The sequence below is a fragment of the Bidens hawaiensis genome, unplaced genomic scaffold, assembly GCF_021521415.1.
Source record: "Bidens hawaiensis isolate Kalapana, Puna unplaced genomic scaffold, B.hawaiensis_p1.1 tig00004839_1, whole genome shotgun sequence".
Lineage (NCBI taxonomy): Eukaryota > Viridiplantae > Streptophyta > Magnoliopsida > Asterales > Asteraceae > Bidens > Bidens hawaiensis.
This window is the reverse complement of record NW_027491303.1, coordinates 107,947-126,783: the sequence shown is the minus strand read 5'-3', so window position 1 is coordinate 126,783 and position 18,837 is coordinate 107,947. Positions and strand designations below refer to the sequence as shown.

The 18,837-nt window shown below is 36.0% G+C and overlaps 1 protein-coding gene across 1 annotated transcript; it reads right to left on the bottom strand.

Annotated features, from left to right (window-relative positions):
• Positions 1-16,096: 16,096 nt before the first annotated feature.
• On the bottom strand, positions 16,097-17,982 carry LOC143628217 (homeobox protein knotted-1-like LET12). Its single transcript, XM_077097861.1, has 4 exons — positions 17,833-17,982; positions 17,313-17,500; positions 17,093-17,224; positions 16,097-16,255 (listed from the first exon to the last, which is right to left on the bottom strand). Exons 1-4 carry the CDS (start codon positions 17,885-17,887, stop codon positions 16,238-16,240), a joined length of 393 nt encoding a protein of 130 aa, XP_076953976.1. The 5' UTR covers positions 17,888-17,982; the 3' UTR covers positions 16,097-16,237.
• Between the last annotated feature and the right edge of the window lie 855 nt (positions 17,983-18,837).

Genomic DNA, 18,837 nt, shown 5'->3' with positions numbered 1-18,837 from the left:
GGTCCATTGAATAGAGCCAGTATTGCTGGGGATTTGTATTGTTTTGTGGTAACTAACGACCACTCAAGATTTTCATGGGTGTTATTTATGAGCAAGAAGGATCAAACAACCATTTTCATGCAAAATATGATCACTAAGATCGAATCAATTTATAAGTTGAAAGTTAGGCGTATCAGAAGTGATAATGGCACTGAATTAAAAAACAGTATAATGGAGTATTTCTGTATTCAATGTTGTATACATCATGAATATAGTGCTCCCTATGTGCCACAGCAAAACGGAGTTACTGAAAGAAAGAATTGGACTATTATTAAAGCATTTATAACCATGCTAGCAGATTCTAAGTTTCCTGTTCAATTATGGAACGACGCTGTGAAGAATGCCTACTACACGTTGGATCGGGTTCTCATGATGAAGAAGCTTAAAAAATAAGTTATGAATTGTTGAACCAACGAAAGCCGAATCTTCAATTCTTAAATCCATTCGGTGTCCTTGTATGATGTTAAAAAAAGATGTGGGAAAATTTGAGGAGAAGGCAATAAAAGGTTATTTTCTTGGGTAAGTATGGAATTTGAGCAAGCTCAAGCACTCTGATCAAGAAAAGTACTTCCTCGAGCAAGGTATTCTATCCAAGACAAATATTAGTTCAAAAATCTTCTAAGTGTTTGTTTCGAGCAAGCTACACTTCATCAAGCAAGGCTAGTTCTTGATTAAGTATGGTTTACTACCAAGCAAACCCTTAATATATCTTTGCTTAAACTAAGTTCACAAGCAACTTACTGGGCCGATCAAGGATGGAATAAATAATCTCAAGTATGCTGGTGGGGAGTTTGTGAAAATCCATCTGAGTGTTACTCCCAGCATGATTTGGCCCCGAGCATGTCTACAGTACCAGAGTGTACTTAGAATGTTCATATAAATCCATGTAAAGGCTGAATAGATTCGAGCAAAAACTTGTTTGCTCATAGGAGCTATCCGAGAGAAGTTGGGTATGCTCATGAAGATTGAAGTTTGCTTGAGAGGAATATTTGAACTCTTCAAATAATTTAAGTAAGGAACTGCTCGAAGTAACGTCCTAAGTACACTCAACGATTACAAGGTCAAATAAGCTCTACTCGTCAACAAAGATGTCTACTCGAAGACCTGTTTTGCCCTTGTATTAATTACGTTTAGTATTTTGTAATAATTAGGGTTTTTAGATGGAATGTCATGTATGCCTATAAATAGAATGATTAAGGTAGTGTTTGTTTTTTCTCTGAAGATCTTCCTGGCCTCTTATGTCTGCACCGCGCAGCCACGCGCAGATGTTATGGTCTGAAGACTGTTTGTTTTTCAGAAGACATTTCATTAAAAAACGTCTGCGCCCTCTTCTTGGAGAAGACTTGGACCATCAGCTTCTAACATCTTCCCACATCTTCTCATCAAACCCTTCCATGAACCCTAGCAACTCCTCCACCCCTCTCCTCTCTTCTCCAACATTGCCCCCTTTCCGGCCACCCCACACCTCCGCCGCCCCCTTTCCAGTCACCCCACACCTCCGCCGCCCCCCTTTCCGGCCACCCTACACTTCCGCCGCCACACCCCTGCTGCCGCTACCCCTATCCCTACACCTCCGTCGCCCCTCCCCTGCCTCTGCCGCCCTCTCTCCGACCACCCCATATCTCCACCGCCCTTCAACTGCCGCAGGTCCGCTGTCTCCGTCGCCCACTACCACACATCCACAACTCCAGTCCGGGTATTATTGTTTTGTTGATTTGTGTACTTTACCTATATTTGTATGATTTGTGATGTAATCGGTTTGAATTTGTGTATTGGATTATACTATTGAAAGTTTATAAGATCGGAAATTGTTGAAATCAGGTTTATTTGATGTTCGTCGAGTGATTATTGATGTCGTGTATATCAATTTAGGTTTATTTTGTATAAACGAGCTTGAGCTTGGCTCGTTTTGACTTACGAGAGCTCGAGAGTTATTTTTCAATTATTGTTGAATTTTTATTAGTTTTTTTTTAAAGAAATTGATTTGTAGAATTTGATTTGTTGAATTATTATTAGTTTTTGTTCAATTATTAGTTTGTATAATTGTCCAATTATCATTAGTTTTTTGTTTAAAAAAGTTTGTAGAAAGTTTAGATTTAATGAAGATCTTGTTACATTATGTTTGCATAAAGTTTAAGTCGTTTGAAGACCTTTTTTATGTTTAAAATTCGGTTTTTTTTAAATTTCTGTTAATTTTAACAGTTTCCAGATGTGTTAAAAAACAAACAGTCTTCTTTTTGCAGACTGCAGAGGTTTGGTCCACCTCTTCTGCTATAGATGTCTGCAGATGTGGTCCGCAGACTGCAAACATTTTACCTCTTAAAAAACAAACAGCACCTAAGTCACATTGATGGAACACCTCTCTTACGCATTTTGACAGCCTATTTACACCTAAATATTTTTCCAGCCGTCATTCCTTCTAAAACCCTATATTTCTATGTGTCTCATTAAATACTGATATTAATGTTAATGGAAATCTTTTAAGTTTAATTTGTTCTCCTATAACTTACTATATTTAGAAAATTACTACTTGCGGATGATTCCGCCAGCCACATTTTAGGGGTTTTCGCATCCCGTGTTTCATGTGTTTTTGTTCGATTTATGTTGTTATCATGAAATCCGATCCTGACAAGTGGTATCAAAGCTGTGAAGCTCGGTGAAAACCATCGAGTTGTTGCTTTAGTGTTTTGTTTCTAGATTTGTGTTGTTTAAGCTGAATATTTGAATAATTAAAGATAATGACGTCAGCTGAGCACTGTTCAATTGAAGAGTGACGTCAGCTTATCTGATTCTTTATTTTTGCTTAAGATCTACAAAGTATTGAGGTTTAAAAGTGTTCTAATTCTAGATTCACACTCTATTTGATTATTTTTGGTCTAGAACTTGGTTGAAATCCATTTGAAGACAGGCCGGAACAACAAATTGATAGATTCAAGTTTAGGCCAGAGGAGGGGCTTAACTCTATTTAAAGAGGTTTGTCACTATTGTGAATAAAATCAGGACAACAGATCTTCAAATAACTTATAATGATCCGAACAAAAAAACTATTATCATCATTTTTTGGTGAAACTGATGCCAAGTTTATTAAAGAAAAGGTGAATTTTCCAACCATGAAGTCGGATGTTGTGATTGCGTTTTCGCAAGCTGCTGAGATTGAAATGATTGATAATCACATGATTAAGGAAGATAAACCAAGCTTCCCAGTTACAAATGCTCTTATAGAAGCAATGAGAAGCATGAGTATAAGATCCCAACAAATACCAATCATAGAAGAACCATCAAATTTGTTGAATCTCCAAAAGTGTACATGTTGCTTCTGCACCAAGTCAACCCAGATTTAATGTTCAAATGATTGAAGATGTTAATATTGCATCTGTTGCAAGTGGTCTAGCTCCATCAGTGGAAAATCAAGTTCCTCAAAGTAATGAACATCAAGTACTCTTCTTAATGTTCACTGAATAATACAATGCTTTTGTTGCCAAGAATTTAATACACACCGGTGTCATTCAAGAAGATCTTGAACAAATTGATAGTGATGATATATGTAACATCCTACTTTTGTTAAAAATAAATAAAGAAATTTTATTGATTTAATGGTGGGTTATTGTTTGATTATATTGAATAATAAAAAGTTGGATATGGACTTGGAAATGGGTTAGGGAATGGTTATAGGCCATAAGGTCCATAGATTTCCTATATAAATCCCATGAACCTCCTAAAACCTCATTCTTCCATCACCTTATCCTCATACACACTCAAGAACACACACAAACACTCTCCTTCAAACCCGGATCCGAATCCGAGCTAAAGAATGGCAGATTTCGTGTTCAAGTACCATCAAACAACAAGAAATACCTCTAGATAATGTACTAAATCGACCTGAGGCAAAACCGAACCTAAGAAGGTACGTTTTGGTTTAAAAGGTTAAGTATTTGAGGTCGGTTTGTCATGAAACTCAGTATGGTAGTAAACCGGGCTGTAACATGCAAGAAAAACATAAACTTGACGAACCATGTGTTAAGGGTGGTGATTCGGGACGAACGAGTAACATTCGGGCCATGTAAGAACAGGTAGACAAAGTTGTTACGACCCAAAACTCGTTAGAATGGTAAAAGGGGCATAAGGAGTGGTTAAAGGACAAAATGGGTAAAGGAATGGTAAAACAAAGAAAACAACGAACCGGATCGCACAAAGCAGAATCTCATCGCATGAACATGCGATGCGATTCATTTAAAGAAATGCGATGCGATTCGTTTAAAGAAATGATAAGCGATTGGATTGCCTCATGCGATGCGATTGGATTACTCCATGCGATGCGATTGGATTGCTCCTTGCGATGCGATTGGAATGCTCCATGTGCGATTGGATTGCTCCATGCGATGCGATTGGTTTGCTCCATGCGATGCGATTGGATTGCCTCCATGCGATGCGATTGGATTGCATCCATGCGATATGATTGGATTGGATTCCCTTGACCTCAGCCAGGGGCTCTGCCCCTTGGACCTTGCTAGGGGATGCCGCCCCTTGAACCCTGCTGCCAGGGGCGTTGCACCAGGACCCCCGTTCAGTAGAATTATGATATGATTATGAATAGTTAAGTGATGATTGTAATTTGTACATAGTTAGCCATGCCCACTGAAAAGATGTGTGACCATAAACTCCAAGAGGAACAGTATTTAGGTGAGTTTCTATCCCTTTTCTCTGTTATTGTCACACCCCAACCTACGGCGGAAATAGCCGAGGCACGACATAATTGTATCATAGCTCAAAAGACACTAAGATAAATCCACGTGTCAATATCTAAATTATTAAATTCATATTATTCAAGTACGCAAAAGCACAAACATTGTCACATAGAAATAAACATAACAATTTAATAAAAAGAAATAAATAGTCTTTAATTCATCATGCATTCTAAGGTCCAACTACTCTTTAATCCCTTGTTTCTTCATCCAATATAGCTACCTACACCATGCGGGAAAATACATAGTTTGTCAACATAAAGTTGAGCAAGTAATCACTGGTTTTGACTACATATAATATAAAAATGACAATTCCTTGCGATAATATGAAACACTACAACTAGCATAACAACAATATAACAATAATATAAAAGGTGTCTTTTCACACAAATCCCATGGATAGCGAGCTACTTCGACGGCGTATGATCATACTAATGAGGATGAGGATGAGAATGAGGATGAGGATGAGATACCAACCACCAAACATAAAATAAACATAGTCACATTTACACGTATAACTAATTGAGAAATATCATATAACGCAAATAGTGGAATTGTAGTGGAAAATGATTTAACGCATAACGCCCCCAAAATATAAAATGGTCAAAAGGGGGATTTGAATTACTTACCTTTATTGAGTGAATTAGTGAGGATGAGATAATAGATTAAAAATGAGGATGAACACGTTCAAGCCTTTGAGATACATCAACAAGAATGCCCGAATTCGATGAGGGTTTAGTGGAGGACGAAGGATTAGTTTCGCGGCTTAACGCCGAACTTAAAACAGGTGTTGACGGCTTCGTATATCAAAATTGTGTTAGTGTTTTTGTTCGTAGGATTGAGAAGGATGTGTGAGCCAGTTTAATTGTGTTTTGATCGAGTATATATAGTGCAAATGAGTCAAGGTCATCCGCGGGTTTGATCGAACATGTTAGCTGTCAATTTGTTGTAGTTTTCTACAATTAGAGCGTCGGTAGAGTCGTATTTAAGTGGAGAAATCAATTAGTTTAACCAATTTCGTGATTCATGGCGAAAAAGACTAGTTGCTATACGTGGGAAGTTGGTGTCGGCCAAGCTTGTATGGAGGAGGAGGAAGAAGAAAGAAAGTTTTTAAATAATAATTGCAATTTGGCCCCCCGGTCTTTAGAGTTGGGTACACAAGGGGTTAAGATAATAGTTAGGGGTTGATTTTGGCAATTACTTGATAGTTAGATTATAAATAAATACAATAATTAATTAAACAAATGCAATATTTATAAAATAACCAAAACTAATTCGGGTATCGTAAAATGATCGTTAATAAATTTATTAGTTTGATTTAATAACAATAGACCGAAATTAAAATTTTTAAATGGGTCGGGTTTTCGAATCCGAAATTAAACGAATGTTACAGTTATGTTTTCGGGGATGTGTGTATACTCCTATGTGTTTAGTAAATAACCTTATCTTAAGTGGTAATTGTATGCTATATGAATAATTATGAATGATATTTGAATGATATAGAAAGAGTTAAGAGTATGTATGTGGATGTGTATGAATATGTATAAAGATGTATGTAACAAAATATGAGTGTGTATGGTTGTATAGAATGAGAAGAATGGACCGGACCCTAATAATATCTGAGGTATGAAGGGCACCGGACCCTAATAATATCCGAGGTACGTAAAGCACCGGACCCTAATAATATCCAAGGTATGTAGGGCGCAATGCTCTTCAAAAATGTAGAGATAGTATGTATAAACTAAATGAGTTAAAATATGAAAGTACGAAAGGCATGAAAGCATGAAAGTATAAAAAGAAAGATATTATGAAAATATGAAAGAATGAACGAATGTATGTATGTAAGTGTGTATGAATGGAAGATGAACAGGTTAAGTGTATAATATGTATCTTCGGATGCGTATTTGTAAGTATGTGAAAGTAATGTAAGTTGCCTGATTAACTAGAACTCACTCAGCGTAGGTGACTTTTAGTATGCCCGCAGGAAAATAGGTTAAAGCAGCTGGCTTGAGGGAGACACATAACAATGACTGATGAAACTGGCATATATGAAGAAATGACATGATGTTTTTATTTATGGTGTTATGTTAAGACAATTTGAATGTTTAAGACAAGAATTAATGTTTTGTAATATATTGCTTGAAGTTTTAATATTCCGCGAAAAGTTTTAATTATGTGTTTATGAGTAAATCCAATATCCAATGTAGGGCACTAGGATTGGGGCCTTACCATATGGAGGATATGGATATTAAGTGGCAAGCTACCATGTTGGCTTTGAGAACAAAAGGGTTCTACAATAAAACTGGAAGATCAAGTTTTGCAGGACCAAATGACAGGATGGTTTTGACAAATCTAAGGCAATTTGTTATAACTTTCAACAACCTGGTCATTTTGCTAGGGAATGTATCAGAATCAGGACCAAAATCCATAACAATCAAATGTACAATGAAACCAAAATCCATACCCCCAAAACAGACAGTTTCAAACCAACCCAAAACCAACCAATCAATAAACAACCACAACCACCAAGAAATAAAAACAACAACTACTCAATTCGATAACTTTTGGGTGTTATTCAATATGACTCTGAACTGCAGTATTTGCACATAGCTGACTTATGAGACATTGCTGAGTGGGATTTACTTGAAGATATAGATTTCACACTAGCTCAACATGTTTCTACAAAGACCAGCTGCAGTTAGAGATGACAAGATTGGCAGAAGAAATCAAGAATTTGAAAGGAGAAATGCAATAGACAACCGTTGAAGACTATCTTTTAGTTTCTTGTATTTTTTTAAAAAATTTATGATTTTTAATTTGATATGTAATGCCTTAATTGGCATAATTAAACTTGTAATCATTTCCTTTTTCAGTAACGTAATTTACTGTTTTCAAGGATGATGTGTATTTTTGTTAAGTGTAAGTAATCCAGGTGTGTTTTGGTGCATCTGAGTTTGTTTCAATCTAGGGGGAGATTGTTGGGTCTAAAGGAAAGATTGAAATCTTCTCAACCTCCACAGATTTGTCTAATTATGGAATTCGAGCAAACTTAAGCACTCCGAGCAAGGTTTTTACTTCCTCAAGCATGGTATCCTATCCGAGCAGGATATATCTTCATAAATCTTCGAAGTGTTAGCTTCGAGTAAGTTGCACTTCATCAAGAAAGGTTGTTCTTGAATCAAGCAAGGTTTACTAACCGAGCAAACCCTTGATAATACTTAGCTCAAACTGAGTTCATGAGCAACTTAGTGAGTCGAGCAAGGTATTTAATAATGAAGAATCTCAAGTATGCTGGTAGAGAGTTTGTGGAAATTTATCTAAGTTTTACTCCCAGCATGATTTGGCCTCGAGCATGTCTACAGTCCCAGAGTATACTTAGAATGTTCAAATAAAACTAAGTATAGGCTGAAGAGATTCGATCAAGAACATGTTTGCTCGTAGCAGCTTTCCAAGCAAAGTTTGGTTTGCTCATGAAGATTGAAGCATGTTTGAGAGGCATATTTTCACTCTTATTCTAAGTATGGTCCTTCTTGAAGTAATGTTCCGAGCATACTCAAGGATTACAAGGTCAAAGGAGCCTTGTACGTCAATGAATATATCTGCTTGAAGACCTGTTTTACACTTGTAATAATTTGTAGAATGTTTTATAATGATTAGGTTTCTAGAATGAATGTTAGGTTCCTATAAATAGAATATTTAGGTTACATTGATAGGACACCTCAGAATATCCCTCTTAACTTTGGCATCCTCACCTGATAACTTTATTCCTTCTAAAACCCTAAGTTTACGTGTGTATCATTGAATTTTAATGATAATGGAAACCTTTTGAGTTTAAATTGCTCTTTTCTTTAGTCACTTACTATAATTAGCAACTTACTGTTTGTGGTTGTTCCGCCGGCCACATTCTGGGGGTTTTCATATTATGTGTTTCGTATGTTCTTGTCCGATTTATATTGTTATCAAGAAATCCGATCCTGACAGTCCTATAAGGAAGGTGGAGCATGTAGAATCGTCCTTCACAACAAGAGAAAAAAAGAGAGTGAAACTGAAAGAAAATATTGTTATCAAAGCAAAAGTTTTAAATGCATAATGGATTATGTATGATTTCAGGAACATTAACAATGTCAGGCACAGGAAAAAGATTTTGTTTGTGACAAAAATTTTGTGGAACCAATATGAACTATAGGAGGTCAATTATTGTTACCAACAGGATGAAAGTCCTCATACCATAGTAGGCCTCTGAGTTATCAAGGCTTTTCAAATCTGGTGTAACATGGTTGTTAGCTCCAGTGTTAGGATACCATGATGTAGGGCGGCAATAGAATTAATATCAACAGTGTTAGCCATCGGATGAGCACGGGTGATTGATGGGTCACGGTTTGGATAGTCAAAGGGAATGTGACCAATACTTTGATCGACGGTGAATGTATTGGTGTATCAAGTAGACAGTGAAGGAGACGGTGACTAGGTTGAGTAGCGACAACGATAAACTGCGATTGCAACGATTGTGTGCGTCAATGTGTGATCCGATCTCAGTCAGCTTGTTTGTTGATGTAGGTGAAGGTGGAAGAGCCAAAAATACTAAATCATTGCAAAGGGAATGTTTGTAAAGGTGATTGTATTAATTGTTTGATAACTACGGTTAAACATGAGGCATATATAATATTTGTACATTTGCATAATCTACCTCAACCATGTAATTACAATGTGGCCTAATACTAATTCGATACACTGATGATATCTACATTATTCAGATCGGACCCAAACAAATAGAAATTTGAACAAAACCAAATTCTAATTTTGTTTTAAATTTTAAAGATCAAGTTAGCATATAAAACGAATTCCAGAATCGTTTTCGAATCCAACTCAAATTTTGGAGCTGGGCTGACACCAATATTTGAATACGAGATATATATATATACATATTTTAGATTTTATAAATAAATAAAGAGAAAATTATGATCTGCCTCCCTGTGTTTTATGGGTGAGAGCACTTTACAGGTCTCATTCCCAATTTGCGCGTTCTGTGCCACCGTCGTTTTCCGGCGGACAAAGTTTAACTCCTTCCGTGAGTTGGCCTTGCGTTGACTGCTACCATGAGTGGTTAAATGACATAACTACCCCTCCATCTTCCTAATCAACATTCAAGAACCCTAAACTTAAACCCAGAAATTCATCCGTCTTCATCTTCATTTTCACCAATTATCATAGTTACAGTGAGATTGAGCAATATCACCTCCACTCTTCCAGCGCTACCGCCGTGTTTAGTTGAATCATTGAATTAGGACACACCTTATCTCCCTTTTTGTCGTCTTCATCACCAAATCCACACTCATTCAACCCACATTATTCATCTTCCGTTATCCATTATTCAGTTATCAATAGTTCAGCACAAAAATCTTAAATTAAATTATTCTTGGAATCAAATGTTTCTTATACATACCAAAACTGGGATACTATATCACCGAATCAATAACAAATTATAGTATATTTGATACATATAACAAGTTTTATACAAGAATTTATAAGAAAAAACATAGATATGAGGTGTTTTCTCTCACTAGGGATGGTAATGAAACCCGAACCCGATGGAAAAACCCAAAACCCGACATAATTGGGACTGGTAATACCCGACCCATTAGGGTTTGGGATGGTTTTGGGATTTGTTTCGAAAATTTTCGTGGGTTTAGGACGGGTTTGGGATTTATAATATACCCGATTACCCGATAACATTGATCCATTTACCCGATTATATACCCAATGTACCCGACATAATTTATTTTATATTTATATATAGTATACTCTAAATATTTTAAATATATTATTTGTTGAAAAATTTGTTTATGACAATTATTTGAGACAATTTATTTTCATGCTAATCATTATCTATAGTCAATTGGTTTTATTATATCAAAACCCGATAGAAACCCAATGTGTTTTGGGCCGAGTATTCCCAACAGGTCTTTTCACAAAATTAACCCGATTGTAAACCCGAAATCCGATGGGTAATTACCCGATTAAAACCCGATGGGTTTGGGACGGGTTTGGGACCAACTTTCATAACCGGGTATGGGTTTGGGAATACCTAAACCCGACCCATTGCCATCCCTATCTCTCACACACGGTGTGTGTGTTCTTGGTGTTCTCCGCAGTTCAAATCTTCATCCGTTGAAATTAAACGTGTTTCCAACGACATTAAGAAACAATAAAAGTTCTCAAATATTGATAAGATAAATTAATAATTTTTTTTTTTGTTTCTAAATCACAAATTGAGAAAAAAGATGCTAGGGCATTTGATCAGTAAACAAAATGAGTTGAATTATGTATTTCATTAACCCAATTGATGCTGGATTCTATGAGCGGTGGTTCACCGGACGGCCGGAGTGAAATTTGTTCTAAGAACAAAAGAGAGTAAATATGTTCAGTCCCATTAACGTTTCTTCAACCACGACTTCCAGATCTTCATCACCGGCTATCTAGTAGTGAAAGAACCTTGATTACGAAGCACTAGAATTTAAAAAATTCTACTCTGAAGGCAACAAAAAATTACTCGTTTTGTCTGTTTGGGGAAGTTATGGTTTGTCCGGGAGGGGTTTGGGAGTAAGGTCTGATTTGTGGAGATGGAGTCGGATTTATGGAGAGAATCGAGGGTTCAGTTTGAGGGTTTGATTCGAAGGAGGAATTTTAGTCTGCTTTCATCATTGATGATGTTGCCTATGGACGAAGGAACAAAGTGGGGGTGGGTTTGACGAGGGAGTTACTGGGTTGTGACGAAGAGTTTTGTTGTTATTATTATTAGGGATATGATCCTCATACACCACCCCTATATGTTTATACGGCTCGTATAGGCTACGCATTACTGACAAGGGGGGGAAAAACAACTTTTTTCAACCTATACGACTGTATAGACCTATACGAGCCGTATATGTGTTAAATGGCTCGTATTGCTAGCTGACACAACATAAAACCTATATGGTCGTATAGGGCTATACGACCGTATAGAAAACTTTTGCCAAATGTTTGGGGTGCACTTTTATTTTTAGATATGTGGACCAAATGTTTATCAGTATGTTTTGGGGATTGCTTGTTTGCTTAATCATTGATTGATTATTGTGTATAGACTATTATAAAATGTAACATAATATAATCTTAGACGAATGTTCTCAGGGTAATTTAGCCGAGTATATTATGTAAATGTTAATAGACAATTTATTCTATTCTAGAATATCATATTTAGCCAAGTATGTTATGTACATAACACATTAAAATTGTGTTCAAAAATTGTCTATACGCCCATATAGGTCTATACGGCCATATTAATGTATTAATATTTAAAATTGTGTCCAAAAAATTGTCTATACACCCATATATCCCTATATGGCCATATTAATGTATTAATATTTAAAATTGTATCCAAAAAATTGTCTATACGCCCGTATAGCCCTATACGGCCCATATAGGGTTATACGAGGCACTAAAAACAATGACCGACAAGCTCTGACATATGATTCAAGTGTTATACGACCATATAGCCCTATACGAGCCATATATGAACAAAAAAATGGTGTGTGAGGATCCCAAGTTGTGTGGGAATATCCAAAGCCTATTATTATTACATTATATTATTATTATTATTATATTATTATTAAAAGATTACCAAAATGCCCTTGCTGTCAGCTGGTCAACAGAAGGCCAGAGACAAAGTGACTCCGCTAGTAAACAATAGTGACACACAATGCGCAAAATAAGGTGATCCCGTCCATAAAGCACATGAAGGCAAATCATAATATTCTCAAAAATAAATACATATATTTTTTTATTTATTTTATTTATGTCATTTTTTTCTCATATGTCGATTGAATGAAATGAAGTCGAACCAGGTTTAGAAATGGAATATGTTTCCGGAATTCTAATTCAAATTTTATTCAATTTCCTTTTCAAAAGCCTGAATAACCACTCTTGCCCCTTAACAGAAGGTACCGGGGTTTAACCCATGCAAGAGATGTAGATTATTGAGAGATTACATACGCCACTACCAACACCCTTTGATGTCAAAAAAAACACATGACCCCTGAACGCGAGAAAACTTCGTTGGCTTTTCACCTAGGGTTGAAATTCATCATCATTGTTCAAGCTTGACCTAATTCTCCAAGTAGTCGATTTGTTTCCATATCAATTTTTGTTACGGACTGAAACCATTGCAAGGTATGGGACTTGTCCCACATCGGTTGTATGGATAACTGATGTGGGGTTTATAAGCCAAATGGGTTCCCTCACTCATCAGACTAATCTTTTGTGTTGAGTTCTTCTGTTTGGCTTGTAACATTGGTATCAGAGCCAACCTCGGAGTGGTGGCCCACGGAGTGGTGCCCTGGAGGAAGCCAATCGTGACCAACGAGGACTCTGAGTGGTGGCCCACGGAGTGGTGGCCTGGAGTGAGCTAGCCGTGACCAACGAGGACTTGCAATGGTTTCAGTCCGTAACAATACACCCTTCTTAAGGGCCAACGTCCTCGTTGGTCACGGCCATGTTGGTCACAGCTAGCTCACTCCAGGCCACCACTCCGTGGGCCACCACTTAGAGTCCTCGTTGGTCACGGCTGGCTTCCTCCAGGCCACCACTCCGAGGTTGGCTCTAATACCAATGTTACAAGCCAAACAGAAGAACTCAACCCAAAAGACTAGTCTGATGAGTGAGGAAACCTATTTGGCTTATAAACCCTACATAAGTTATCCATACAACCGATGTGGGACAAGCCCTATACCTTGCAATGGTTTCAGTCCGTAACAATTTTTGTTCTACCATGATTGATTCGTGCCTCAATTATCAGAATCTATATCCAATTAAGCATTAATTCATCCAAACAAACACATTTAAATCTAGGGATGAGCAAATTCAGTACCGGTACCAATTTGGTACCGTCACTACCAAATCGATACCGATTTAGTAGCATCGGTACTAAAGTTTTGAGTTTCGGGATCAGTACGGTACCGATATTTCCCGAATTTTTACCTTCAATACCGATACCAAACCGAATATTTCGGTATCCGTACCAAGATTTTGTGATTTTCAGGATCGGTATTTTCGGTACCGGTACCGGTATGATACCGAGCTCATCCCTATTTGGACCTTCAATTGAATAAATTTTTGACTTGAACATAACCTTCAAAGTATTAGGTTTTAACCTTGAAAGTGTTAGGTTTTAACCTTGAAAGTATTAGGCTTTAACCTTGAACATATTAGATTTTGGAATTCGATTTGAGCATATTTGTTTTTTAACCTTGAGCATGATTCACATATCTAATGTACAATAAGCAATTATTGTACTAACCCGCAGGGGCAGATCTATGTATACGATACCGGGTTCACAGGAACCCACTGAGTGTCAAATTTTATATAGAATACCTATATAAAATATGAAAGTGAACCCACATATATTTTACTAGTGAATCCATAAACAAATTGAAACTTTGGTCTAGTGGTAAGCATCTTTGCTTCCAAATTCAAGCCCTGTGTTCGATTCACACTTCTTCCCTGTAATTTTCTTGTTACTTTATTTTAATTTTATATCAAACTTACAGAAGAAAACTGAACAACAATAGTGCAGGTATAAAATGTATGTAATATACGTATAACAATTATTATTAAAGAAGTTATGTTAAACATTACTAACAGAGTTACAGATTATCTTAATCAATAATATGTAGTGAGAACCAGATATTTCTAATTCATTAAAGCTCTTTAAACTTAAGTTATTAGAATTGGATAGTTATTCCGTTTTTGTTAAATAAGTTATTAGGTTCCGGTCCTAACCCCATTGGCTGACCCGTGAAAACCAATAATAGGCTTCTTAAAAAACATAAAAATGGCAGATGATTTAATTTGTAATATTTTGAATTTTCTCACGATGTTATAACTAATAATGTAAATGTATCTATGTTTACCCCTCTATGAAGCACGGGTTATATTTTATTATGTCTTTTTTTTATTTGATTTTTAAGCATAATATTGTATAAATTTGATTGGTTTTTTTTATTGTATCGTATCGTATTTTTATTATGGTATAAACCTTAACCAGCCTGAACCGTTGAAACGACCCAAATCGTTGAAATGACCCGAACAGTCAAAATGAGCTTAAACTGTCAAACCGACTCGAACAATGAACCCACTGGAAAAATTCCTGGATCCACCACTGCTAGCCGCCCCTAGCTACTTTATTAGTTTATGGGATTGAGTTTGAAAAATGCTTATTGGCTTTTTCAAAAAGCCATTTTGAAAAGACAGTATTTTGGGCTTTTAAAAAACTGTTTTTTAACATTTTTAAAAAGCTAAATAAAAAAGATTTTTGTGATTGCTAAACACATTTTAACTTATTAGATTTTTAAAAACATCAATAAACCAATAAGCATTTTTCAAACTCAATCCCCAAGCATACTGCATATGTCAGTACAATGTTTTAACAATTTGACACGCTTTGAAATATTAATTTTTGCCTCTTTTTTTTCATGCACGTGCTTTTTGTGTATCTACTTTATTTTATTATAACATCGTATGAACAGAGTTTTTTTCTCATCATATAAATATATATCCTAAAAATTGATATTTCATGATTGTCTTTACTTTTTGTTTATAAAAACAAAATTTGAGTATTGTAATTTGTAAGCACTAAAACATTATAGCGCAGTTTGCGATTACGGACATATGGGACCATATTTTGTCATTGGATTACTCTAAGTAGCCATGATTTATTCAATCGTTGGTTAAAAAAACTAGAACATGATATGCCACCACAAATAAGTCAAAGTCAAACAGTACAACAAATTAACGTGGTTTTCTAGGTTCTTTTTCTTAAATACACATCCAACGTCAATTATGTGTTCACCATGAATAGAAGATAAACTCAAGACACAAACACCATTTGAACATGTTGGCCAATCTGATGGTACTACCAAATGTGGTTTACTTTAGCTATATAACAATTCTAAGCCACCCTACCCTACCTCCAGCTTAATGAAATCCACTGGTGTAACAAATATTACATGTCCACTAAATCAACCTTTTAATTTACTAAATTTCACACATAGGAAAACAAATGCTATTAACTTTTCTAAGTATCCGCATACCTGACTCAGGGCACGCCTCATGTACTTTCATGCCGATTCGCTTCATGTAATTTACCAGAGTTGATCTTGTGTGACGATGTATGCCCATGTCAGATTAACACAACACGCTTCTTTTTTCATTTCACCTGGCATTACTTTTAACCACAAAGATTGGTTAGACCACACTGTGAATATGTGTTTGTGTTGTGGGGTGGAGGTTAAATTAGTGGCTCACCTTTTGCGCTTGCTCTTGACGGAGGTTGAGGATGAAGGATTACTGTGCCAGTTCCTTTTTCTTTGGTTGATGAACCAATTGTTAATCTGCTTTAGTTGTAACCCTGTTTCTTGTACCAGTCATGCTTTGTCTTCCTCCTGACCAAAACATAAATGTAACATATAAGCGTGTGTGTCGTTTCCAAACAAACTAAGATAGGACATAAACGAAAGAGAAAAAAACACCAGCGTAGAAACCATGACAAATAATCATAAGCCAACTACTTTTAATAGGATAATTTCCCTCAAAACTTGGTATAGTATCATATTTACCCAATAAAGAACTATAATATCCAATATACTCATTTTCAATTGTATGACATCTATACGCTTTGCTCGTAAGGAGAACCACAGCCAACCGGTGTATAATGGTCATATTACAAATTATATTTGGTGAACTAGGCTCGTAAATGAACTGAAGGATCGGTGAATAGTTCTTGCACCATTTGGTCGGGCCGCCGGAAGATAGATTATGTTCATTTGTTTTAAAAACGAGCGAACATGAACACATGTCTCGTTCGTTCATTTATGTTTGGGAATGTTTGTTTACATTTGTTCATTCAATTTGTTTATGCCCACTCATTTATGTTCATTTACGTATCTTTAAGTTTGATCGTTTAGGTTCGTTAATATATTCGTTTAATAAATCCGTCCCATTACAACTTAGTATAGATTTAGATCAGTTATGCTTGTTCGTCTATGTTCAATTATGTTCTTTCATGAACCATTTGTTTATAATGTTAACAAACGAACATAGACGAACACAAACATGTTAATTTTCTTAAAGAACGAACACGAACAAGAAACCCCCGTTCATTTAATTGTTTTTGTCTGATCATTTGTTCAGTTAAGTTAAACAAATGAACATGAACATGCTCCATTCGTATTCGTTTGGTTCGTTTACAAGCCTACAAAACCGAGAATACAAAAACTTACTGTAGGGTAAGGCCACTTGGAATGGGATTGCCACCAGGCTTTCAGAACCGAGGTGGTGTCTCCAGGCAGTTTTCCAGCTCGTCTTTTACGAAGAATTTCCTCTCTGATGTCCACGAGTTTATCCTTATACCCCTAATTAGATAAAGAAAGAAATGAATTACTCAGTAATTAGATCTACTAAACAAAACAACGAATCAGAGGGGCGCATTCGTAATTTCACCTGCTTTAGCTCGTGCTTGAGCTCTTGCCTTACGCGTTCCATTAAAGACCGCTCACTTTCAGTTGGAAGACCAAATCCCATGCTGTCTGAAGCATCTAGACCTCCATCAAACATGTTGGTGTCACCATCCACTTGTTCTTCATCGTCATCTGACATTGTTGCACCTGTACCCTCGCCCGGTGATACACCTATGCATACACCAAACTTATTTATATAAACAGCGATGTTTAATTTTTAATTTTTTTTCTCAATGTCCCAATATAAATTTATTCAAAACGGAGTTGTATTAAAAATGAATCTTTTTTTGGTATCATGAACGACTTTCGCACATGCCTTTATAGGTCAAATTGTAGATATACATGTACAAAATTTATGCCGCATCGCACTGTCCAATAACAAGAACTAAACATGTAGATTCTAACATGTTTTGACATAGATGATAAAGTTGCAACCACGCAACTGATTTTAATAGACCATCTAAAAGATATCTTAAAAATATAAGAAAAGAAATGAGGATTACCTGTTAAGCTTTGTAAAGATTGTTCCAGCTCCCAACAAGCCATGACTGCCTCCATTGCATGAACACGAACGTGTTGCTGCAGTTGTTCTTTAAACGAAGACAGCAGTATAATATAGTGTGCCTAAACAGAAATAGATAAACAAATAAATGAATGATGAATATATGTTAGTAACAATAAAAGTATAGACAAAAAGATCATTTAAAATGAGAGAGACAGGGGTTCATATTTTTAAAAAATTCCCTCATTTTGAATGGGACTCCACAAATAATTACACCTTTGGAATAATAGCATCTTATCAATCAAAAGTATGAATGAAACCATGCATCTCACATAGAGTTGATACCCTGCATAAAGTTCGCAGTTCAACCCCATCCTCCCATGGGCCACTTTAGCCCACTAAATAAAGAAAAAGATTAACAGCAAACCTAATGTCAATACTTAAAGCAACAGCACCCTTTACCCCACAGATTTTATTCTTTTGGAACAAATAATGGTTATGTTCAGTAATGAGATATAATTGGGTATGTATATCTTGCTTGTTCCACTCATCAATCTTATTATTTTATTTTAGAAAGTTAGGATTTGGTGGTGGTATAATATATAAGCCTCTTCTTGAAAACATTTGAAGGTGCTTGAAGCCCAAATTTTATGATATAGTGTTGTTTCCAAAAACTTCCTAATGCATTGGAACATCCCAGCAAGTAAAATTTAATAGACCATAATGGAAACATATTCCGAAAACACTACCAGAAATTATATTATTAAATCTACTAAAAAACAATTACTTTGTTTGAACATTCTGATTCTCAGAATTATCAAATTTTACCATGAACACCTATATAAGAATCCGAATCCCTAAATCTTAAGAGCATCTCCGGCTGGTGGCCGGAAAACAGACCCAAGGACGCCACATGAACTCAAAAACGCCCCAAAACACACGTCTCTAGCTAAAACCACACATTACAGGTATTGTTGTTATTATTTTAATAAGGACTAACTTACAC